Here is a 25338-nt window from a genome sequence, read left to right on the forward strand (position 1 = left end):
TAATTTGCATAATCGATTACGTCACCTGACGCTACGTATAAATATATATTTTTGGCTTAACTTTAGCTTCGATTGCCACAAAAGTCGCCGAGATAGTATGCAGGCGACTAGTTACTTTGTAACAAATAATAGTAACAAACATGCCATTAGGCATGAAAACAATATACGAAATTTCCGGGTTGTTATTTCAACATTTACCATTTTCGTGTTCGTATATGAGCTGGACCATTTATTTGCATATCTGCATATGCCTCTGTGCTATGGCCGTAACTGGTTATCGCTTCTCGGCCTTTTGGCTAAGATCATGTGTAGTATCTGTTCTTATCAGCTTAATATCTGATACGTTGCTCATTGAGCAACTCGATATTAAACTGATTTTTGAAAACAGGCCTTGGAATAGGGGCTTGCTCCGTCCTGGCCACGGATTGACCCAGTATTGCAGTATTTCTGGGAATGGTCCACCTCATATACAATTTAATATCAGAATAAAACAAATCAACCCATTGCGTCACCCGTTTTCTCCATTTTAATGCCCGATAGTGGGCGCTAATGGAACTTTTTAAAACCCTTATTCTTCGGCTGGACGGACGGTCCTGATTTGCATAATCGATTACGTCACCTGACGCTACGTATAAATATATATTTTTGGCTTAACTTTAGCTTCGATTGCCACAAAAGTCGCCGAGATAGTATGCAGGCGACTAGTTACTTTGTAACAAATAATAGTAACAAACATGCCATTAGGCATGAAAACAATATACGAAATTTCCGGGTTGTTATTTCAACATTTACCATTTTCGTGTTCGTATATGAGCTGGACCATTTATTTGCATATCTGCATATGCCTCTGTGCTATGGCCGTAACTGGTTATCGCTTCTCGGCCTTTTGGCTAAGATCATGTGTAGTATCTGTTCTTATCAGCTTAATATCTGATACGTTGCTCATTGAGCAACTCGATATTAAACTGATTTTTGAAAACAGGCCATGGAATAGGGGCTTGCTCCGTCCTGGCCACGGATTGACCCAGTATTGCAGTATTTCTGGGAATGGTCCACCTCATATACAATTTAATATCAGAATAAAACAAATCAACCCATTGCGTCACCCGTTTTCTCCATTTTAATGCCCGATAGTGGGCGCTAATGGAACTTTTTAAAACCCTTATTCTTCGGCTGGACGGACGGTCCTAATTTGCATAATCGATTACGTCACCTGACGCTACGTATAAATATATATTTTTGGCTTAACTTTAGCTTCGATTGCCACAAAAGTCGCCGAGATAGTATGCAGGCGACTAGTTACTTTGTAACAAATAATAGTAACAAACATGCCATTAGGCATGAAAACAATATACGAAATTTCCGGGTTGTTATTTCAACATTTACCATTTTCGTGTTCGTATATGACCTGGACCATTTATTTGCATATCTGCATATGCCTCTGTGCTATGGCCGTAACTGGTTATCGCTTCTCGGCCTTTTGGCTAAGATCATGTGTAGTATCTGTTCTTATCAGCTTAATATCTGATACGTTGCTCATTGAGCAACTCGATATTAAACTGATTTTTGAAAACAGGCCATGGAATAGGGGCTTGCTCCGTCCTGGCCACGGATTGACCCAGTATTGCAGTATTTCTGGGAATGGGCCACCTCATATACAATTTAATATCAGAATAAAACAAATCAACCCATTGCGTCACCCGTTTTCTCCATTTTAATGCCCGATAGTGGGCGCTAATGGAACTTTTTAAAACCCTTATTCTTCGGCTGGACGGACGGTCCTAATTTGCATAATCGATTACGTCACCTGACGCTACGTATAAATATATATTTTTGGCTTAACTTTAGCTTCGATTGCCACAAAAGTCGCCGAGATAGTATGCAGGCGACTAGTTACTTTGTAACAAATAATAGTAACAAACATGCCATTAGGCATGAAAACAATATACGAAATTTCCGGGTTGTTATTTCAACATTTACCATTTTCGTGTTCGTATATGAGCTGGACCATTTATTTGCATATCTGCATATGCCTCTGTGCTATGGCCGTAACTGGTTATCGCTTCTCGGCCTTTTGGCTAAGATCTAATTGGTAATTATCGGACTTAATCTGCGCGTATCGTGAAGAGACTCTTCCAGCAGCTGTTCTACAGTTTCGTAAGTTACATTTCTGTTATTTCTCATTTGCTGCATCCAGTGTTTTAGATTCTCCCCTACCCTTAGTCACCAGACTATAGGTTTAGGGAGTTCCTGCTGTGTTCTCTGTTTCCTGGTGTTCTAGTATGCCGCCAGCCATGGCCAATTCCCGGCCACTGGCAAGAAAAGACAGGGTGCTGAACCTAGCATTCTCGGAAAATGTTGCTCCTAAAGAGGTTTTCATATTTCTTGGCCTCGCCGGTGTTGAGGTAGAACCCCACTGAGAAGCAGTTGAAAGAACTGCTCCCGGAAAGTATGATGTTACATTTCGCTCCATAAGTCTCAGACGAGAGTTTATGCCGAAGTTAGAATCTATATCTGAAATGGTTTCTGTAACAAATTATGAGGAAGTCGTCATTGTCACTGCCTCCTTTGTGGGAAACGACATGAACGACTGCTATGTCCAATATGCGTTGGCACCATATGGAGAGATAGTTGCGGCAAGAAAGTGTGTTTATGCAGACTTTCCATCATGTTACAATGGGTTGCGACAATACAAGATCAAGCTTCGCCACAGCATTCCACCAAGGATTCGCGTTTGTAACCGCAACATCTGGCTGTCGTACCCTGGGCAACCAAAGATCTGCGCAAAGTGCAACCAGAAGGGACACTTTGCTAAAGATTGTAAAGAGGTAAAATGCTTCAGGTGTCAAGAGCTCGGACACACTGCTGAGGCGTGTAAGAGACAAATTAAGTGCACAATTTGTAACGAAGACGGACACAACTTCCGTCTCTGTCCGATATCCTTCGCCAACAAAACGAATATCGACAAGAAATGGTCCCTTCCCACGCCTGCCAATGATCCTCCCACCAACAACAACGCTGGCCAAGTTTTACCAACCGAGGATCACAAGGACATCTCAGACCTACTGAAGGAGCCCCTGAACACAATTGGCAGTGATGAGGTGATCCACAGAGAAAAACGGCCAGTGTCAGTCGGCGAAGATATCCCAGAGGACGAGCCGAAGAGAAAGAAGCCCCCTGCTGATGAGGATGACTTCTGTACCTCTTCAGACCAGGAGTCAATTTGTAGCCAAGATGGCAAGAAGAGGAAGCCTGAAAAGCAAACCCTGGCAGCCTTCACTGCAACCAAAAACTCCCCTCTACTCAAACTAGGAGAAGTCGACGTCGTCTGTGGTTCCTTGTCAGGCACTGACTGTAGAAAGCGCCTCACTGGATGGGTTGAGGTGCTCAGACATCGTCAAGAGGTTCACAATAATTTTGACCTGGTGGAGATTCTCTGTCCAGTAAAGGAATGTAAAGAGATCTCGGTGAATACTTTGGAATGGTTGACCCACTGCTGCAACAGTCACCCACAATTTGTCCTCGGTAAGAGTTCTTCCTTTTTTGACTATTATTTCATCAATTAACTCTGTATGGTTCTCCACAACCTCACTGTCATTATGCCTCTCCTCACCGTACTCACCTGTAACGTCAATGGCTTGCGAGACCCTTCTAAGAGAGCACAGTTTTTCCAGCAATGCAGGAATAAGTATGACATCATCTTCATTCAGGAGGCTCACATCGGTAATGTGCAAGAAGAAAATCAATGGACCGCTGAGTGGGGAGGGACTGCAATCTGGAGCCTAGGTTCTAATAAGAGCAAGGGAGTGGGAACTCTCTTCTCACCTCATTCTGAGGCTTGTTTGAAGAATACTATGAAAGACACAGAGGGTAGGGTCATTGCCTGTTCAGTCCTAGTAAATGGCTCCCCCCTCACTCTCATCAATATCTACGGTCCCAACTCACCCGGTCAAAGACCCATATTCTTCAACAATTTGCACCAATATTTTGGCGGTGGCTCCCCTATTATTCTAGGGGGTGACTTCAACTGCCTATTGTCCCCGGCGGACAGATGTGGTGGTTCCCATTCAAGCTCTCATTCCTACACAGGAAGCAGGAATCTGGAATCGCTGGTTGAAGATTTCCAACTTGTTGACTCTTGGCGAAAAGAACACCCCAATGGACAACAGTTCACTTGGAGGGATTCCAACAACTCAGTGGCCTCTCGGCTGGACCGTTTTTACATCTCGGCCCACATGAGCACGCGGACCACTATTAACGCCTGCTCCCTGTCAGATCATGACTCTGTTTCAGTGAACATTACCTTCCCCAATATCCTGCCTCGTGGCCCGGGTGTATGGAAATGTAACACTTCCTTGCTACAGGATCGCTCAGTTTACACAGAAATCGCGGACAAGTATGCCCTTTGGCAATCACTGCAGCCAGGCTTTCAATGCCAGGCCGATTGGTGGGATATGGTGAAGAGTAGGGTTAAATTCATCTTGCAGAAACACGCAAGAATCAGAGCCAGGGCGCAGAAGGCCGAACAGCAGTCTCTCCAGCTTAAACTCGACCAACTCACTACTCAACTAAACCAGGGAGACCGCTCCAAAGAGACTCTCAGTTCCCACATTTCTATTAAAAATAAAATCAACAACATTAATAAGAAACGCCTCGAAGGTGTGAAAATCCGTGCCCGTGTCCGCAAGTTCGACCTAGACGAAAAGTGTACTAGATTTTTTCTCACCCGCGAGTGCAGACAAGGCAAAAAGAAAATCATCTCTGCAATTCAGGATATGGAGGGTAACATCCACCGGTCCCAGGAAAAAATTGAGGCCTCCCTGACCCAATTCTTTGGATCTCTGTACACTGCTTCTCCCAGCCTTGACACGGATGAACAGGATTATTTTCTTTCCCACATCACTTCTCAGCTGTCCAGCAAGGAACAGCTGGTCTTGGAAAAACCCATCACCCTGACAGAGCTCTTTAACTCCCTGAAGAGTATGGAGGACAACAAAACGCCAGGCAGTGACGGCTTACCCAAAGAATTCTACCTCACCTTTTGGCAGATCATTAAAAATGATCTTCTTCAGGTTATAAACCAGGCTCTGGAACAGGGTAAATTATCTGGCTCACAGAGAGTAGGCATAATCACACTGCTCAACAAAAATGTTGACACGTCCATTCCTGGGAAAGAAAACGCTGATCTCTGCCCCAAAAACAAACGTCCCATTTCTCTACTCAACACAGATTACAAATTGATCTCGAAATCGCTGTGCAACAGGCTGAAGACTGTTACTCCCAAGCTCCTCTCACCCTTTCAAACCTGTGGGGTGCCAGGCAGATCAATACTTCAAAACATTCAACTGATTAGAGACATTGTTCATTTTGCCAACCAGCGCAACATTCCCTGTGCCATTGTCTCCCTTGACCAAGAGAAAGCCTTTGACCGTGTGGAGTGGCCTTTTCTCCACAGAATCCTGCACAAGATGAATTTTGGACCACGCTTTATCGATGCTATTCAAACCCCCTACAAGGACATCGGAAGCAAATTACTTGTCAATGGCTTTCTTGCGACCCCATTCCCCCTGTCGAGAGGCGTTCGGCAAGGATGCCCACTGTCTCCTCTGCTGTACACTCTGTACATTGAGCCCTTTGCGGCAGCTGTAAGACACTCATCCAGGTTTGGGGGTTTCAGCCTGCCGGGACCATCACCCGCGGCTAAACTACTTCAATATGCCGATGACATCACAGCAGTCATAGTGAACTCCTCTGAAATTAACGTGCTGATGAACATCTGTAGACAATTTGAGCTTGCCTCAGGCTCTTGTCTCAATAAAGACAAGTCTATGGGCTTATGGACGGGTAAATGGAGAGAAAGAGTCGACTGCCCAGCAGGGATTAAATTCACCAACAATAAGATCAAAATTAATGGCATATGGATATCCAATGGAGACATGCCATCCGAGAATTGGACAGACCGGCACAGCAAGCTCACTAAGCTGTTTTCCACCTGGGAGACCAGACATCTTACTCTGGCAGGGAAAACAGTTGTTCTAAACACTATTGCTCTTCCGCTTTTCTACTACATTGCTCCTCTCTTCCCTTGCCCTCCAGTGGTGGAGAAGGCAATCACTACAGATATTTTTGCCTTTTTTTGGAGCAACAGAGGGGACAGAGTGCGTCGTGAGGTTATCTACCTACCTCCCAATGAAGGGGGCTGGGGCCTGACGAACCTGTCACTTAAATCTAAAGTCATGCTACTGAAACCACTTCAAGCGAGCTTCTACAAACATCCTAGCAGTTTCTTCCTCAAGGCATACTGTGCCACTGCTCTTAGGAAGATGATCCCCGGAATCTGGTCCAATTCATCCCCGCACTTCTCGCCCCACCCCCCTTGGTATACCGCACTTATCAATCTTGCGAACACCGTCCACACAATCGACAGCAACACCAATTGGGAATTGACCTCCACCAAGGAACTCTACACCCTTCTGAACAAGCAGACAATCACGTACCCACGTGTGATGGAGCATAACGCAAACCTTGATTGGAAAACCATCTGGACCAGGATACACTCACCACTTCTGGAGAAAAAGATGATTGATTTGGCCTGGCGCACAACACACAGAGTACTCCCAACCACCATTAATATGCACAAGTGGGGGCTCGCCTCCACCCAAATCTGTCCTCGTAGTGCCTGCAACAACCCCGAATCCATTGAACACATCTTCGTGAAGTGTGCTTTCTCAGACTTTCTGTGGTCGTGGGTAGACTCAAGGTTTATCCGCCTCTACAACATCTTGTCTACCGCCGATTCAAACCTAATCCTGTACAGCTTGCCCAATACACCGCACAACTCATTTCCAAATAGTCCAGCTATCTACCTTATTAATCTTGTCAAGCTTCACATTTGGAGATCAAGATGTAAAGCAGCTTATGATGATATCCATCTACCAGCGGAGACCACACTACAGCACATTAAGGCAGAAATAACACACCGTCTTAAGGCCGAATTTCAACGCCTCTCCAGACCTGACTTTTTCACTACTTGGAAACCCTTTGTTAGAGCCTCACCATCAGGATATCAAATAACGCTTCTTTAATGCTCACGCATTGTATACCCTCGTGGCTCATTATCTGCACCTCCCTGCGACTCACAGTTCCGTCAGCGACTCCAGCCGCGGCCGTTTTCACGGCCATGGCCCAGCACGTTATACCTAAACTTTTAATGCATGGTACAAGAAAGGTGTTGGCAGGGGTGATCGCACCACCTTGAGCTCCGAACCGGCGTGGCCGGCCTGCCTTGGGGCACCTAACTAACATAGATCTAAATAGTTCCATTTAGTTGAATTTCGCTACCCCTAAACCAAAAAGGAGTATCTGTTCTTATCAGCTTAATATCTGATACGTTGCTCATTGAGCAACTCGATATTAAACTGATTTTTGAAAACAGGCCATGGAATAGGGGCTTGCTCCGTCCTGGCCACGGATTGACCCAGTATTGCAGTATTTCTGGGAATGGTCCACCTCATATACAATTTAATATCAGAATAAAACAAATCAACCCATTGCGTCACCCGTTTTCTCCATTTTAATGCCCGATAGTGGGCGCTAATGGAACTTTTTAAAACCCTTATTCTTCGGCTGGACGGACGGTCCTAATTTGCATAATCGATTACGTCACCTGACGCTACGTATAAATATATATTTTTGGCTTAACTTTAGCTTCGATTGCCACAAAAGTCGCCGAGATAGTATGCAGGCGACTAGTTACTTTGTAACAAATAATAGTAACAAACATGCCATTAGGCATGAAAACAATATACGAAATTTCCGGGTTGTTATTTCAACATTTACCATTTTCGTGTTCGTATATGAGCTGGACCATTTATTTGCATATCTGCATATGCCTCTGTGCTATGGCCGTAACTGGTTATCGCTTCTCGGCCTTTTGGCTAAGATCATGTGTAGTATCTGTTCTTATCAGCTTAATATCTGATACGTTGCTCATTGAGCAACTCGATATTAAACTGATTTTTGAAAACAGGCCATGGAATAGGGGCTTGCTCCGTCCTGGCCACGGATTGACCCAGTATTGCAGTATTTCTGGGAATGGTCCACCTCATATACAATTTAATATCAGAATAAAACAAATCAACCCATTGCGTCACCCGTTTTCTCCATTTTAATGCCCGATAGTGGGCGCTAATGGAACTTTTTAAAACCCTTATTCTTCGGCTGGACGGACGGTCCTAATTTGCATAATCGATTACGTCACCTGACGCTACGTATAAATATATATTTTTGGCTTAACTTTAGCTTCGATTGCCACAAAAGTCGCCGAGATAGTATGCAGGCGACTAGTTACTTTGTAACAAATAATAGTAACAAACATGCCATTAGGCATGAAAACAATATACGAAATTTCCGGGTTGTTATTTCAACATTTACCATTTTCGTGTTCGTATATGAGCTGGACCATTTATTTGCATATCTGCATATGCCTCTGTGCTATGGCCGTAACTGGTTATCGCTTCTCGGCCTTTTGGCTAAGATCATGTGTAGTATCTGTTCTTATCAGCTTAATATCTGATACGTTGCTCATTGAGCAACTCGATATTAAACTGATTTTTGAAAACAGGCCATGGAATAGGGGCTTGCTCCGTCCTGGCCACGGATTGACCCAGTATTGCAGTATTTCTGGGAATGGTCCACCTCATATACAATTTAATATCAGAATAAAACAAATCAACCCATTGCGTCACCCGTTTTCTCCATTTTAATGCCCGATAGTGGGCGCTAATGGAACTTTTTAAAACCCTTATTCTTCGGCTGGACGGACGGTCCTAATTTGCATAATCGATTACGTCACCTGACGCTACGTATAAATATATATTTTTGGCTTAACTTTAGCTTCGATTGCCACAAAAGTCGCCGAGATAGTATGTGTCGGAGATTCATAATATATATTTGTATTCGTTTTCATATTGCTAATATTATTATTACATGTCATTTCGCTATAGTTAATTCGTTTTACCTTTCGCATGAAGGATTCCTCTGAGTAATTCTCGACCAATTAGAATCATTTAATTTCAGCCAATCATTTTACTCTGTATTGTATCTTTTTCTCCCGCGTACTTCATTTTGTATTTCCCGCTTACGTGTTTTCTCTCACGTTCGATTCGCACCTATATAAAGGGCTAGTTTCGGAGTTTCGGGGCTCCTTATTCATGTGTTACATGTTTCTATGCCAGTTTATCCAGCAATAAACCATACCGTGTTTTGCATCCACATTGACTGTTTTATTCTGCCATCAAGTTCAACTGAAGCGTATTATTATACCCCACATAATTTGGTGACCTAGACCAGGATATATCAGCTCAACACGATATCAGAAGAACAGCCACCACAGAACGCCGCTGCTGATGCCCAAGCAGTGGAGACGACAAACGCATTGGCAAAACTGAAATTGAAGCGAAGGAGTCAACGAGGGCAGCTCACACGACTTTTCAACAAAGCCGAAACCCAGAAGAAGCAAATCGCCGACGCGGAAGGCCGGGAAAATAAGCTTACAGAGATTGAACAACTCGTCGCGCTCCACTCTCTCCTGACCGACCGCTACGCAACGCTCATCATGCTCGAAGAACAAATTCTCGAACTCACTGAAGAAGCACTCTTTGATTCAGTCAGCGAAGAGAGCTCCGAATATACTGACGACGTATTCTGCAAGAATCACGCTCTGAACGTTTTCATTAACAAGATGAAGACAGAAAACGAACCGCTACTTGACACCGCAAGCATCGCGTCCGCCAACTCATCTAGAGGCACCTCTCCGACAGGTACATCGTCTACCTCCTCAACAAAGACCGTCTCGCTACCCAAGATCGTCCTACCACAGTTTGAAGGTGACGTACTGGAATGGGCTAGCTTTTATGACATTTTCAGATCTTCGATTCATTATGATGACACTCTCAGCAACGTACAAAAGTTCACCTACCTACGCACCATGCTAAAGGGCGAGGCAGCGCGAACTATTGCTGGACTATCTCTCACTGATGGTAACTACCACCACGCTATTGAACTGCTCTTAGAACGATACGGACGTGACCACCTAGTTACCGAGGCACATATGACTTCGCTCTGGCAATTGCAACAACCAACCAGCGACATAGAAAGTCTGCGTAGATTTTATGACGCGCTGGAAGGACATATCCGTGGTCTACAAACACTCGGAAAACCGGAAAGTTCTTACGGCGACCTCCTCGTTCCGATCATCCGTGACAAACTACCGGCAACCATTCGAAAGCAAATCGCTCGCGAAATCGGGGGAGAAGCTTGGAGTTTACCTAATCTACGTAAAGCACTGCTACGCGAAATAACCGCGATCCAATCCGGGAACCCGCTCGACGAATCGTCAATCAACAATTCACGGTATCAACCGGACATTACTGCTACATTTCATACAAATGTGCGATCTCCGAAACGCGATCCGAAACCGCGTAACGCCAGCGCCAAATGCACCTACTGTAAAGGGACACACTTCACTTCTGCATGTCGCATAGTGACGGACATAAACAAACGTTGGGAAATAGTCAAACGTGACAAACTTTGTTACAATTGTTTGGGAAGACATCGAGCATCGGAATGTAAATCTAAGTTCAACTGTCGTACATGTAAACGAAGACACCACTCAACACTACACCAAGAAAGCCAACCCGCGACGCACGTTGCAACATCTGATACGAATCCAAATTCACCGGTTCATGTGACATTGACAAAACTCAACGACACCCACAGGAACTCGCCAAATAATACATGTCTGCGTCCCGTACTTCTCAAGACTGCTATTATTCCGATATCTGTAGGTAATAGCCAGCCACTGCAAGCTAACGTACTTTTCGACGAAGGGGCAAGCCGTTCATTCATCTCTCGTAAGTTTGCTAACGATTTGAACTTATCTCCTACACGCACTGAACAAGTATTTCTTTCTACATTTGGCGACAATACTGATCACTCACGAGCGTTAGACTTTGCTAGTGTCACAGCACACGATTTGTCGGGACATACTTCGAATATTGACGTACTGTTCATCTCCGAAATATCGACTAAACTGACAAACCATATCACTGAAACTATTCACCATGTTGATTATTTGCGCGGACTAACATTTGCGCATCCAGTCACAGAAGATAAATCATTCTCTATTGATTTACTTATCGGCGCTGACCAGTATTGGAATTACGTCGGGGATAACGTTATCCGCGGCAATGGTCCTACAGCGGTTTCGTCCAAATTCGGATATTTATTATCAGGGCCAGTTGACAAGGGTCAAAGGTCAACGAACGCAGATGTAAACATACTACACGTGTCTACCGAATCGCAACAACTCGACAGCAAACTCCAGCGTCTCTGGGATTTAGAAAGTATCGGTGTGACCGACGACCCCTCCGCAGAAGTACGTATGGATTTTGAAACTTATCGTGACACTCATTTGCAAATTGAAAACAAAAAATACATTGCGAGATTACCATGGTGTGATAACCACCCACCGTTGCCTACCAATTACGACGTCACAGTTAGTCGAACGCGCGCCATGCTCAGACGTTTGTCTCCTGAGTTACTCGACGCATACAACTCTATCATCGAACAGCAACTCAACCGCGACTTCATCGAAGAAGTCTACAATGATGACAATACTGTCGGACATTATCTACCCCATCGCTCGGTAGCAAAGGACTCTACTACAACCCCGATTCGTATTGTGTACGATTGCTCTTGCCGCCGAAACGCCAATTCCCCGAGTTTGAACGATTGTCTCCAAACCGGGCCTTCTATGATTAATGATTTGCCAGCCATCTTAATGAGGTTCCGTGCTAACAATATTGCGGTCTGTAGTGATATTGAGAAAGCATTCCTTAACGTGAGACTGCATCCCGATGAACGGAAATTTACCAAATTTCTATGGCTGACAGACGTGAACAATATCGACAGTCCACTCAAAGTGTATCAATTTAAATCTGTGCTGTTTGGTGCTGTGTGCTCACCCTTTATCCTGAATGCTGTGATCAAAACTCATTTGGATAATAACTGTGATATTAATACTGCCAATCAAATGAAAGACAACATCTATGTCGATAATGTCATTGATGGAGTCTATTCGGAAGCAGATGCTGTTAAATACTACAGTGAATCTACGAGCCTCATGAATTCTTGTGGATTTAATTTACGTGCTTGGTCATCGAATTCTCCTGATTTGTGTGAACTTGCTACCCGAGATAACAAATATGAGCCCGCCGACGAAGTTTCTGTGCTTGGTATGCGTTGGAAAATTACATCCGACGTGTTGACACATTCTCGTGTTAACAGTCAACCTCAAGTCGCATCGTTTATTACAAAACGTGACATTGTAAGTTTCACAGCGAGTGTATACGACCCGCTTGGATTAATTTCACCGGTATTGGTACGCGCCAAACTATTTATTCAACTTTTGTGGAAGTTGAAATTGGAGTGGGATGAACCACTAAGTCCTGAACTTTACGAACAATGGATCTTAATTGCTGAGGATTTAACCGCTGCTCGTGATAATCAAATCAACCGGAAATATTTTGACAAGACTTCTCCAGGTGATACCTATCAAATGCACACTTTCGCAGACGCGAGCACTTCCGCGTATGGTGCTGTTGTGTTTCTTCGTCGCCAGCACGAAACGGCTCTTGTCATGTCAAAGACACGAGTCGCCCCTAAATCGGAATTATCTCTGCCGAAATTGGAATTAATGGCTGCACTGATCGCTACGAGACTCGGTAAACTCGTACTGAATGCTCTATCGGACAAATTCAATATAACTGAACATTTCCTGTGGTCCGACAGTCAAGCGACCTTGCATTGGATTAATAGCAGTAAGAAGTTGCCAGTATTTGTTCAAAATAGAGTGCAAGAAATACGCGACTTCACACAAGAATATAAATACTGTCCAACCGTGGACAATCCCGCGGACTTACTAACGAGAGGTATATCAGCTAATGACCTCCGTTCAAACCCCAAATGGAATTATGGGCCGTCATGGTTACCAGATCAACAATTGTGGCCAACATGGGATGTGAACAATGCTACTCAACTACATGTCAACATCACGAAGGAAGATGACGACCTCGTCAACCCGGATACTACTTCGCCAGTCATCAACGCACAAACCGCTCGTCAAGAGACTGATGAAAGTGACAACTCCGGTGTTCAACGTATTATTGACATTTCCAGGTACAATTCACTCGATAAACTGTTGCGTGTGACCGTCTACGTACTGCGATTTGTTAACCGTATAAAACAAATCACTCGCCAGCCAAACTCGGACAATAACAATGATATAATCACATCAACAGAACTTAAGAACGCTGAACTTCTGTGGACAAGAAATGTCCAATCTGAACATTACGGGGATACTATCCATGCGTTACGCGAACAACGACGCAAGTTCGGACCGCTCATTCGTCAATTGAACTTATTTCTAGACGAGAAGGAAATACTTCACTGTGGAAGTCGTATCCACAACGCACCGCTCGACTATGTGACGAAATACCCGATACTGTTACCATCATACCATGCATATACACGACTAATTGTGATGAAAGCACACGAACTAAATAAACATTCTGGTGTCCAGTCTACAGTGACCCAGATTCGGCAACAACACTGGATACCCAAAATACGCCAGGTTGTACAGAGTATACTGAGAAGTTGTGTGACGTGTCGCAAGGTCGATGGAAAACCGTTTTCCAACCCCGTTCAAGCACCGCTACCATCATATCGCGTAAATATGATGCCCCCATTCGCCGTGTGTGGAGTTGACTTCACTGGAAGTCTCATAACCAAAACACCTGATGGAAAAAGAAATAAAGCCTACGTTTGCTTATTCACTTGTGCAGTGACACGCGCCGTCCATTTGGAAGTTATACCCGACCTGTCAACAAAGACATTTCTACACGCTTTCCGTCGCTTCGCTGCAAGACGTTCACTACCCAGTCGTATGTTGTCCGACAACGCGTCCACTTATATATCCGCCGCGGAAGAAATACGCAATCTACTCGATACTTCAGAAGTTCGCGAATATCTCGCTTCGCATCGCGTCGAGTGGACGTTCATCCCGAAACGAGCTCCATGGTTCGGAGGATTCTGGGAAAGGTTAATCGGCATAACCAAGAACGCCATCAAAAAGGTTTTGGGCCGTGCGCTAATCACCTTTGATGAACTTTCTACCATAGTTACCGAAATCGAAGCTACTGTTAATGATCGTCCATTAACATACGTGTCTTCCAGCATCGAAGACAACGTCAGTTTGACACCGTCTCATCTGCTCAACGGCCGGTCATTGACACAGTTACCATACATAAACATTACCGACGATGAACTTTATGACCCCGATTATGACAGTCATACGAAAGTCAACAAACGATATGAACATTTAGTTCGTCTACACATACAATTCTGGCGTCGATGGCAGACAGAATATCTCACCGCACTACGCGAACGTCACCCTACTACCGGTACAAAGAACAATACTATTAAAGTAGGTGATGTTGTCATAGTACACGACGACATTAATCGCCGAGTAAAGTGGCAACTTGCTATAGTAAACAGTCTAGTTTACGGCAAAGATGGACTTGTCCGGTCAGCTGAGGTGAAAACTTCCAATGGTCATATGTCCCGCCCTATTCATAAATTGTTCCCGCTGGAAATTGTATCGAAGGAATTGACATCATCCAGCGATGACACAACGCAACCCACTGCCACAGATGGTATCACTAACATGCATGATGAAATCAACATCCCTACCAGTGGAAGTACAGATGATATACCATTGCCACAACGCAGATCACATCGTGACGCCGCAGCTGCCGCCAACGTCAGACTCAAAGATTTATTCTGAACTTTAGTGAAAATCGCACTAGATCAGAAGTTTACAAGTTCAATTTGTGTTCCCCTGAACTTGAAAAAATGAACTAATAGTTATTAGTGAACTCTTTTATCAATCGTTATTCGTTTATTCTCATATATATATATATTATTCCTGAATGTGTACTTTTTCTCAAAGTCGGGAGAATGTCGGAGATTCATAATATATATTTGTATTCGTTTTCATATTGCTAATATTATTATTACATGTCATTTCGCTATAGTTAATTCGTTTTACCTTTCGCATGAAGGATTCCTCTGAGTAATTCTCGACCAATTAGAATCATTTAATTTCAGCCAATCATTTTACTCTGTATTGTATCTTTTTCTCCCGCGTACTTCATTTTGTATTTCCCGCTTACGTGTTTTCTCTCACGTTCGATTCGCACCTATATAAAGGGCTAGTTTCGGAGTTTCGGGGCTCCTTATTCATGTGTTACATGTTTCTATGCCAGTTTATCCAGCAATAAACCATACCGTGTTTTGCATCCACATTGACTGTTTTATTCTGCCATCAAGTTCAACTGAAGCGTATTATTATACCCCACAGTATGCAGGCGACTAGTTACTTTGTAACAAATAATAGTAACAAACATGCCATTAGGCATGAAAACAATATACGAAATTTCCGGGTTGTTATTTCAACATTTACCATTTTCGTGTTCGTATATGAGCTGGACCATTTATTTGCATATCTGCATATGCCTCTGTGCTATGGCCGTAACTGGTTATCGCTTCTCGGCCTTTTGGCTAAGATCATGTGTAGTATCTGTTCTTATCAGCTTAATATCTGATACGTTGCTCATTGAGCAACTCGATATTAAACTGATTTTTGAAAACAGGCCATGGAATAGGGGCTTGCTCCGTCCTGGCCACGGATTGACCCAGTATTGCAGTATTTCTGGGAATGGTCCACCTCATATACAATTTAATATCAGAATAAAACAAATCAACCCATTGCGTCACCCGTTTTCTCCATTTTAATGCCCGATAGTGGGCGCTAATGGAACTTTTTAAAACCCTTATTCTTCGGCTGGACGGACGGTCCTAATTTGCATAATCGATTACGTCACCTGACGCTACGTATAAATATATATTTTTGGCTTAACTTTAGCTTCGATTGCCACAAAAGTCGCCGAGATAGTATGCAGGCGACTAGTTACTTTGTAACAAATAATAGTAACAAACATGCCATTAGGCATGAAAACAATATACGAAATTTCCGGGTTGTTATTTCAACATTTACCATTTTCGTGTTCGTATATGAGCTGGACCATTTATTTGCATATCTGCATATGCCTCTGTGCTATGGCCGTAACTGGTTATCGCTTCTCGGCCTTTTGGCTAAGATCATGTGTAGTATCTGTTCTTATCAGCTTAATATCTGATACGTTGCTCATTGAGCAACTCGATATTAAACTGATTTTTGAAAACAGGCCATGGAATAGGGGCTTGCTCCGTCCTGGCCACGGATTGACCCAGTATTGCAGTATTTCTGGGAATGGTCCACCTCATATACAATTTAATATCAGAATAAAACAAATCAACCCATTGCGTCACCCGTTTTCTCCATTTTAATGCCCGATAGTGGGCGCTAATGGAACTTTTTAAAACCCTTATTCTTCGGCTGGACGGACGGTCCTAATTTGCATAATCGATTACGTCACCTGACGCTACGTATAAATATATATTTTTGGCTTAACTTTAGCTTCGATTGCCACAAAAGTCGCCGAGATAGTATGCAGGCGACTAGTTACTTTGTAACAAATAATAGTAACAAACATGCCATTAGGCATGAAAACAATATACGAAATTTCCGGGTTGTTATTTCAACATTTACCATTTTCGTGTTCGTATATGAGCTGGACCATTTATTTGCATATCTGCATATGCCTCTGTGCTATGGCCGTAACTGGTTATCGCTTCTCGGCCTTTTGGCTAAGATCTAATTGGTAATTATCGGACTTAATCTGCGCGTATCCTGAAGAGACTCTTCCAGTAGCTGTTCTACAGTTTCGTAAGTTACATTTCTGTTATTTCTCATTTGCTGCATCCAGTGTTTTAGATTCTCCCCTACCCTTAGTCACCAGACTATAGGTTTAGGGAGTTCCTGCTGTGTTCTCTGTTTCCTGGTGTTCTAGTATGCCGCCAGCCATGGCCAATTCCCGGCCACTGGCAAGAAAAGACAGGGTGCTGAACCTAGCATTCTCGGAAAATGTTGCTCCTAAAGAAGTTTTCATATTTCTTGGCCTCGCCGGTGTTGAAGTAGAACCTCACTTAGAAGCAGTTGAAAGAACTGCTCCCGGAAAGTATGATGTTACATTTCGCTCCATAAGTCTCAGACGAGAGTTTATGCCGAAGTTAGAATCTATATCTGAAATGGTTTCTGTAACAAATTATGAGGAAGTCGTCATTGTCACTGCCTCCTTTGTGGGAAACGACATGAACGACTGCTATGTCCAATATGCGTTGGCACCATATGGAGAGATAGTTGCGGCAAGAAAGTGTGTTTATGCAGACTTTCCATCATGTTACAATGGGTTGCGACAATACAAGATCAAGCTTCGCCACAGCATTCCACCAAGGATTCGCGTTTGTAACCGCAACATCTGGCTGTCGTACCCTGGGCAACCAAAGATCTGCACAAAGTGCAACCAGAAGGGACACTTTGCTAAAGATTGTAAAGAGGTAAAATGCTTCAGGTGTCAAGAGCTCGGACACACTGCTGAGGTGTGTAAGAGACAAATTAAGTGCACAATTTGTAACGAAGACGGACACAACTTCCGTCTCTGTCCGATATCCTTCGCCAACAAAACGAATATCGACAAGAAATGGTCCCTTCCCACGCCTGCCAATGATCCTCCCACCAACAACAACGCTGGCCAAGTTTCACCAACCGAGGATCACGAGGACATCTCAGACCTACTGACAAAGCCCCTGAACACAATTGGCAGTGATGAGGTGATCCACAGAGAAAAACGGCCAGTGTCAGTCGGCGAAGACATCCCAGAGGACGAGCCGAAGAGAAAGAAGCCCCCTGCTGATGAGGATGACTTCTGCACCTCTTCAGACCAGGAGTCAATTTGTAGCCAAGATGGCAAGGAGAGGAAGCCTGAAAAGCAAACCCTGGCAGCCTTCACTGCAACCAAAAACTCCCCTCTACTCAAACTAGGAGAAGTCGACGTCGTCTGTGGTTCCTTGTCAGGCACTGACTGTAGAAAGCGCCTCACTGGATGGGTTGAGGTGCTCAGACATCGTCAAGAAGTTCACAATAATTTTGACCTGGTGGAGATTCTCTGTCCAGTAAAGGAATGTAAAGAGATCTCGGTGAATACTTCGGAATGGTTGACCCACTGCTGCAACAGTCACCCACAATTTGTCCTCGGTAAGAGTTCTTCCTTTTTTGACTATTATTTCATCAATTAACTCTGTATGGTTCTCCACAACCTCACTGTCATTATGCCTCTCCTCACCGTACTCACCTGTAACGTCAATGGCTTGCGAGACCCTTCTAAGAGAGCACAGTTTTTCCAGCAATGCAGGAATAAGTATGACATCATCTTCATTCAGGAGGCTCACATCGGTAATGTGCAGGAAGAAAATCAATGGACTGCTGAGTGGGGAGGGACTGCAATCTGGAGCCTAGGTTCTAATAAGAGCAAGGGAGTGGGAACTCTCTTCTCACCTCATTCTGAGGCTTGTTTGAAGAATACTATGAAAGACACAGAGGGTAGGGTCATTGCCTGTTCAGTCCTAGTAAATGGCTCCCCCCTCACTCTCATCAATATCTACGGTCCCAACTCACCCGGTCAAAGACCCATATTCTTCAACAATTTGCACCAATATTTTGGCGGTGGCTCCCCTATTATTCTAGGGGGTGACTTCAACTGCCTCTTGTCCCCGGCGGACAGATGTGGTGGTTCCCATTCAAGCTCTCATTCCTACACAGGAAGCAGGAATCTGGAATCGCTGGTTGAAGATCTCCAACTTGTTGACTCTTGGCGAAAAGAACACCCCAATGGACAACAGTTCACTTGGAGGGATTCCAACAACTCAGTGGCCTCTCGGCTGGACCGTTTTTACATCTCGGCCCACATGAGCACGCGGACCACTATTAACGCCTGCTCCCTGTCAGATCATGACTCTGTTTCAGTGAACATTACCTTCCCCAATATCCTGCCTCGTGGCCCGGGTGTATGGAAATGTAACACTTCCTTGCTACAGGATCGCTCAGTTTACACAGAAATCGCGGACAAGTATGCCCTTTGGCAATCACTGCAGCCAGGCTTTCAATGCCAGGCCGATTGGTGGGATATGGTGAAGAGTAGGGTTAAATTCATCTTGCAGAAACACGCAAGAATCAGAGCCAGGGCGCAGAAGGCCGAACAGCAGTCTCTCCAGCTTAAACTCGACCAACTCACTACTCAACTAAACCAGGGAGACCGCTCCAAAGAGACTCTCAGTTCCCACATTTCTATTAAAAATAAAATCAACAACATTAATAAGAAACGCCTCGAAGGGGTGAAAATCCGTGCCCGTGTCCGCAAGTTCGACCTAGACGAAAAGTGTACTAGATTTTTTCTCACCCGCGAGCGCAGACAAGGCAAAAAGAAAATCATCTCTGCAATTCAGGATATGGAGGGTAACATCCACCGGTCCCAGGAAAAAATTGAGGCCTCCCTGACCCAATTCTTTGGATCTCTGTACACTGCTTCTCCCAGCCTTGACACGGATGAACAGGATTATTTTCTTTCCCACATCACTTCTCAGCTGTCCAGCAAGGAACAGCTGGTCTTGGAAAAACCCATCACCCTGACAGAGCTCTTTACCTCCCTGAAGAGTATGGAGGACAACAAAACGCCAGGCAGTGACGGCTTACCCAAAGAATTCTACCTCACCTTTTGGCAGATCATTAAAAACGATCTTCTTCAGGTTATAAACCAGGCTCTGGAACAGGGTAAATTATCTGGCTCACAGAGAGTAGGCATAATCACACTGCTCAACAAAAATGTTGACACGTCCATTCCTGGGAAAGAAAACGCTGATCTCTGCCCCAAAAACAAACGTCCCATTTCTCTACTCAACACAGATTACAAATTGATCTCGAAATCGCTGTGCAACAGGCTGAAGACTGTTACTCCCAAGCTCCTCTCACCCTTTCAAACCTGTGGGGTGCCAGGCAGATCAATACTTCAAAACATCCAACTGATTAGAGACATTGTTCATTTTGCCAACCAGCGCAACATTCCCTGTGCCATTGTCTCCCTTGACCAAGAGAAAGCCTTTGACCGTGTGGAGTGGCCTTTTCTCCACAGAATCCTGCACAAGATGAATTTTGGACCACGCTTTATCGATGCTATTCAAACCCTCTACAAGGACATCGGAAGCAAATTACTTGTCAATGGCTTTCTGGCGACCCCATTCCCCCTGTCAAGAGGCATTCGGCAAGGATGCCCACTGTCTCCTCTGCTGTACACTCTGTACATTGAGCCCTTTGCGGCAGCTGTAAGACACTCATCCAGGTTTGGGGGTTTCAGCCTGCCGGGACCATCACCCGCGGCTAAACTACTTCAATATGCCGATGACATCACAGCAGTCATAGTGGACTCCTCTGAAATTAACGTGCTGATGAACATCTGTAGACAATTTGAGCTTGCCTCAGGCTCTTGTCTCAATAAAGACAAGTCTATGGGCTTATGGACGGGTAAATGGAGAGAAAGAGTCGACTGCCCAGCAGGGATTAAATTCACCAACAATAAGATCAAAATTAATGGCATATGGATATCCAATGGAGACATGCCATCCGAGAATTGGACAGACCGGCACAGCAAGCTCACTAAGCTGTTTTCCACCTGGGAGACCAGACATCTTACTCTGGCAGGGAAAACAGTTGTTCTAAACACTATTGCTCTTCCGCTTTTCTACTACATTGCTCCTCTCTTCCCTTGCCCTCCAGTGGTGGAGAAGGCAATCACTACAGATATTTTTGCCTTTTTTTGGAGCAACAGAGGGGACAGAGTGCGTCGTGAGGTTATCTACCTACCTCCCAATGAAGGGGGCTGGGGCCTGACGAACCTGTCACTTAAATCTAAAGTCATGCTACTGAAACCACTTCAAGCGAGCTTCTACAAACATCCTAGCAGTTTCTTCCTCAAGGCATACTGTGCCACTGCTCTTAGGAAGATGATCCCCGGAATCTGGTCCAATTCATCCCCGCACTTCTCGCCCCACCCCCCTTGGTATACCGCACTTATCAATCTTGTGAACACCGTCCACACAATCGACAGCAACACCAATTGGGAATTGACCTCCACCAAGGAACTCTACACCCTTCTGAACAAGCAGACAATCACTTACCCACGTGTGATGGAGCATAATGCAAACCTTGATTGGAAAACCATCTGGACCAGGATACACTCACCACTTCTGGAGAAAAAGATGATTGATTTGGCCTGGCGCACAACACACAGAGTACTCCCAACCACCATTAATATGCACAAGTGGGGGCTCGCCTCCACCCAAATCTGTCCTCGTAGTGCCTGCAACAACCCCGAATCCATTGAACACATCTTCGTGAAGTGTGCTTTCTCAGACTTTCTGTGGTCGTGGGTAGACTCAAGGTTTTTCCGCCTCTACAACATCTTGTCTACCGCCGATTCAAACCTAATCCTGTACAGCTTGCCCAATACACCGCACAACTCATTTCCAAATAGTCCTGCTATCTACCTTATTAATCTCGTCAAGCTTCACATTTGGAGATCAAGATGTAAAGCAGCCTATGATGATATCCATCTACCAGCGGAGACCACACTACAGCACATTAAGGCAGAAATAACACACCGTCTTAAGGCCGAATTTCAACGCCTCTCCAGACCTGACTTTTTCACTACTTGGAAACCCTTTGTTAGAGCCTCACCATCAGGATATCAAATAACGCTTCTTTAATGCTCACGCATTGTATGCCCTCGTGGCTCATTATCTTCACCTCCCTGAGACTCACAGTTCCGTCAGTGACTCCAGCCGCGGCCGTTTTCACGGCCATGGCCCAGCACGTTATACCTAAACTTTTAATGCATGGTACAAGAAAGGTGTTGGCAGGGGTGATCGCACCACCTTGAGCTCCGAACCGGCGTGGCCGGCCTGCCTTGGGGCACCTAACTAACATAGATCTAAATAGTTCCATTTAGTTGAATTTCGCTACCCCTAAACCAAAAAGGAGTATCTGTTCTTATCAGCTTAATATCTGATACGTTGCTCATTGAGCAACTCGATATTAAACTGATTTTTGAAAACAGGCCATGGAATAGGGGCTTGCTCCGTCCTGGCCACGGATTGACCCAGTATTGCAGTATTTCTGGGAATGGTCCACCTCATATACAATTTAATATCAGAATAAAACAAATCAACCCTTTGCGTCACCCGTTTTCTCCATTTTAATGCCCGATAGTGGGCGCTAATGGAACTTGTTAAAACCCTTATTCTTCGGCTGGACGGACGGTCCTAATTTGCATAATCGATTACGTCACCTGACGCTACGTATAAATATATATTTTTGGCTTAACTTTAGCTTCGATTGCCACAAAAGTCGCCGAGATAGTATGCAGGCGACTAGTTACTTTGTAACAAATAATAGTAACAAACAAGCCATTAGGCATGAAAACAATATACGAAATTTCCGGGTTGTTATTTCAACATTTACCATTTTCGTGTTCGTATATGAGCTGGACCATTTATTTGCATATCTGCATATGCCTCTGTGCTATGGCCGTTACTGGTTATCGCTTCTCGGCCTTTTGGCTAAGATCATGTGTAGTATCTGTTCTTATCAGCTTAATATCTGATACGTTGCTCATTGAGCAACTCGATATTAAACTGATTTTTGAAAACAGGCCATGGAATAGGGGCTTGCTCCGTCCTGGCCACGGATTGACCCAGTATTGCAGTATTTCTGGGAATGGTCCACCTCATATACAATTTAATATCAGAATAAAACAAATCAACCCTTTGCGTCACCCGTTTTCTCCATTTTAATGCCCGATAGTGGGCGCTAATGGAACTTGTTAAAACCCTTATTCTTCGGCTGGACGGACGGTCCTAATTTGCATAATCGATTACGTCACCTGACGCTACGTATAAATATATATTTTTGGCTTAACTTTAGCTTCGATTGCCACAAAAGTCGCCGAGATAGTATGCAGGCGACTAGTTACTTTGTAACAAATAATAGTAACAAACATGCCATTAGGCATTAAAACAATATACGAAATTTCCGGGTTGTTATTTCAACATTTACCATTTTCGTGTTCGTATATGAGCTGGACCATTTATTTGCATATCTGCATATGCCTCTGTGCTATGGCCGTTACTGGTTATCGCTTCTCGGCCTTTTGGCTAAGATCATGTGTAGTATCTGTTCTTATCAGCTTAATATCTGATACGTTGCTCATTGAGCAACTCGATATTAAACTGATTTTTGAAAACAGGCCATGGAATAGGGGCTTGCTCCGTCCTGGCCACGGATTGACCCAGTATTGCAGTATTTCTGGGAATGGTCCACCTCATATACAATTTAATATCAGAATAAAACAAATCAACCCTTTGCGTCACCCGTTTTCTCCATTTTAATGCCCGATAGTGGGCGCTAATGGAACTTGTTAAAACCCTTATTCTTCGGCTGGACGGACGGTCCTAATTTGCATAATCGATTACGTCACCTGACGCTACGTATAAATATATATTTTTGGCTTAACTTTAGCTTCGATTGCCACAAAAGTCGCCGAGATAGTATGCAGGCGACTAGTTACTTTGTAACAAATAATAGTAACAAACATGCCATTAGGCATGAAAACAATATACGAAATTTCCGGGTTGTTATTTCAACATTTACCATTTTCGTGTTCGTATATGAGCTGGACCATTTATTTGCATATCTGCATATGCCTCTGTGCTATGGCCGTTACTGGTTATCGCTTCTCGGCCTTTTGGCTAAGATCATGTGTAGTATCTGTTCTTATCAGCTTAATATCTGATACGTTGCTCATTGAGCAACTCGATATTAAACTGATTTTTGAAAACAGGCCATGGAATAGGGGCTTGCTCCGTCCTGGCCACGGATTGACCCAGTATTGCAGTATTTCTGGGAATGGTCCACCTCATATACAATTTAATATCAGAATAAAACAAATCAACCCTTTGCGTCACCCGTTTTCTCCATTTTAATGCCCGATAGTGGGCGCTAATGGAACTTGTTAAAACCCTTATTCTTCGGCTGGACGGACGGTCCTAATTTGCATAATCGATTACGTCACCTGACGCTACGTATAAATATATATTTTTGGCTTAACTTTAGCTTCGATTGCCACAAAAGTCGCCGAGATAGTATGCAGGCGACTAGTTACTTTGTAACAAATAATAGTAACAAACATGCCATTAGGCATGAAAACAATATACGAAATTTCCGGGTTGTTATTTCAACATTTACCATTTTCGTGTTCGTATATGAGCTGGACCATTTATTTGCATATCTGCATATGCCTCTGTGCTATGGCCGTTACTGGTTATCGCTTCTCGGCCTTTTGGCTAAGATCATGTGTAGTATCTGTTCTTATCAGCTTAATATCTGATACGTTGCTCATTGAGCAACTCGATATTAAACTGATTTTTGAAAACAGGCCATGGAATAGGGGCTTGCTCCGTCCTGGCCACGGATTGACCCAGTATTGCAGTATTTCTGGGAATGGTCCACCTCATATACAATTTAATATCAGAATAAAACAAATCAACCCTTTGCGTCACCCGTTTTCTCCATTTTAATGCCCGATAGTGGGCGCTAATGGAACTTGTTAAAACCCTTATTCTTCGGCTGGACGGACGGTCCTAATTTGCATAATCGATTACGTCACCTGACGCTACGTATAAATATATATTTTTGGCTTAACTTTAGCTTCGATTGCCACAAAAGTCGCCGAGATAGTATGCAGGCGACTAGTTACTTTGTAACAAATAATAGTAACAAACATGCCATTAGGCATGAAAACAATATACGAAATTTCCGGGTTGTTATTTCAACATTTACCATTTTCGTGTTCGTATATGAGCTGGACCATTTATTTGCATATCTGCATATGCCTCTGTGCTATGGCCGTTACTGGTTATCGCTTCTCGGCCTTTTGGCTAAAATCTAATTGGTAATTATCGGACTTAATCTGCGCGTATCCTGAAGAGACTCTTCCAGTAGCTGTTCTACAGTTTCGTAAGTTACATTTCTGTTATTTCTCATTTGCTGCATCCAGTGTTTTAGATTCTCCCCTACCCTTAGTCACCAGACTATAGGTTTAGGGAGTTCCTGCTGTGTTCTCTGTTTCCTGGTGTTCTAGTATGCCGCCAGCCATGGCCAATTCCCGGCCA

At 44.0% G+C, this 25338-nt stretch overlaps 1 protein-coding gene and 13 non-coding genes across 14 annotated transcripts; all 14 read left to right on the forward strand.

Annotated features, from left to right (window-relative positions):
* The first annotated feature begins 276 nt into the window (after positions 1-276).
* LOC144357748 (U2 spliceosomal RNA) lies at positions 277-467 on the forward strand. The gene has a single exon (XR_013421711.2). It is a non-coding gene; the product is annotated as a U2 spliceosomal RNA (small nuclear RNA).
* A 403-nt stretch (positions 468-870) lies between these two features.
* On the forward strand, positions 871-1061 carry LOC146725454 (U2 spliceosomal RNA). The gene has a single exon (XR_014928784.1). It is a non-coding gene; the product is annotated as a U2 spliceosomal RNA (small nuclear RNA).
* Positions 1062-1464: 403 nt separating this feature from the next.
* Positions 1465-1655, forward strand: LOC146725455 (U2 spliceosomal RNA). The gene has a single exon (XR_014928746.1). It is a non-coding gene; the product is annotated as a U2 spliceosomal RNA (small nuclear RNA).
* A 5525-nt stretch (positions 1656-7180) lies between these two features.
* On the forward strand, positions 7181-14905 carry LOC144362777 (uncharacterized). The gene is made up of 2 exons (XM_085496336.1): positions 7181-7240; positions 9347-14905. Exons 1-2 carry the CDS (start codon positions 7181-7183, stop codon positions 14903-14905), a joined length of 5619 nt encoding a protein of 1872 aa, XP_085352462.1.
* On the forward strand, positions 7317-7514 carry LOC146725456 (U2 spliceosomal RNA). The gene has a single exon (XR_014928756.1). It is a non-coding gene; the product is annotated as a U2 spliceosomal RNA (small nuclear RNA).
* Positions 7918-8108, forward strand: LOC144350589 (U2 spliceosomal RNA). Its single transcript, XR_013420268.1, has one exon. It is a non-coding gene; the product is annotated as a U2 spliceosomal RNA (small nuclear RNA).
* On the forward strand, positions 8512-8702 carry LOC144347425 (U2 spliceosomal RNA). Its single transcript, XR_013419616.1, has one exon. It is a non-coding gene; the product is annotated as a U2 spliceosomal RNA (small nuclear RNA).
* A 756-nt stretch (positions 14906-15661) lies between the features above and the next one.
* Positions 15662-15852, forward strand: LOC146725457 (U2 spliceosomal RNA). Its single transcript, XR_014928785.1, has one exon. It is a non-coding gene; the product is annotated as a U2 spliceosomal RNA (small nuclear RNA).
* Positions 15853-16255: 403 nt separating this feature from the next.
* Positions 16256-16446, forward strand: LOC146725458 (U2 spliceosomal RNA). The gene has a single exon (XR_014928786.1). It is a non-coding gene; the product is annotated as a U2 spliceosomal RNA (small nuclear RNA).
* A 5661-nt stretch (positions 16447-22107) lies between these two features.
* On the forward strand, positions 22108-22305 carry LOC146725459 (U2 spliceosomal RNA). Its single transcript, XR_014928757.1, has one exon. It is a non-coding gene; the product is annotated as a U2 spliceosomal RNA (small nuclear RNA).
* A 403-nt stretch (positions 22306-22708) lies between these two features.
* Positions 22709-22899, forward strand: LOC146725460 (U2 spliceosomal RNA). The gene has a single exon (XR_014928787.1). It is a non-coding gene; the product is annotated as a U2 spliceosomal RNA (small nuclear RNA).
* A 403-nt stretch (positions 22900-23302) lies between these two features.
* LOC146725461 (U2 spliceosomal RNA) lies at positions 23303-23493 on the forward strand. Its single transcript, XR_014928788.1, has one exon. It is a non-coding gene; the product is annotated as a U2 spliceosomal RNA (small nuclear RNA).
* A 403-nt stretch (positions 23494-23896) lies between these two features.
* On the forward strand, positions 23897-24087 carry LOC146725462 (U2 spliceosomal RNA). Its single transcript, XR_014928789.1, has one exon. It is a non-coding gene; the product is annotated as a U2 spliceosomal RNA (small nuclear RNA).
* A 403-nt stretch (positions 24088-24490) lies between these two features.
* On the forward strand, positions 24491-24681 carry LOC146725463 (U2 spliceosomal RNA). Its single transcript, XR_014928790.1, has one exon. It is a non-coding gene; the product is annotated as a U2 spliceosomal RNA (small nuclear RNA).
* The last annotated feature ends 657 nt before the right edge of the window (positions 24682-25338 follow it).

This window comes from Saccoglossus kowalevskii, unplaced genomic scaffold (genome assembly GCF_978046115.1).
Source record: "Saccoglossus kowalevskii unplaced genomic scaffold, keSacKowa6.1 SCAFFOLD_159, whole genome shotgun sequence".
In the NCBI taxonomy this organism is placed as follows: domain Eukaryota; kingdom Metazoa; phylum Hemichordata; class Enteropneusta; family Harrimaniidae; genus Saccoglossus; species Saccoglossus kowalevskii.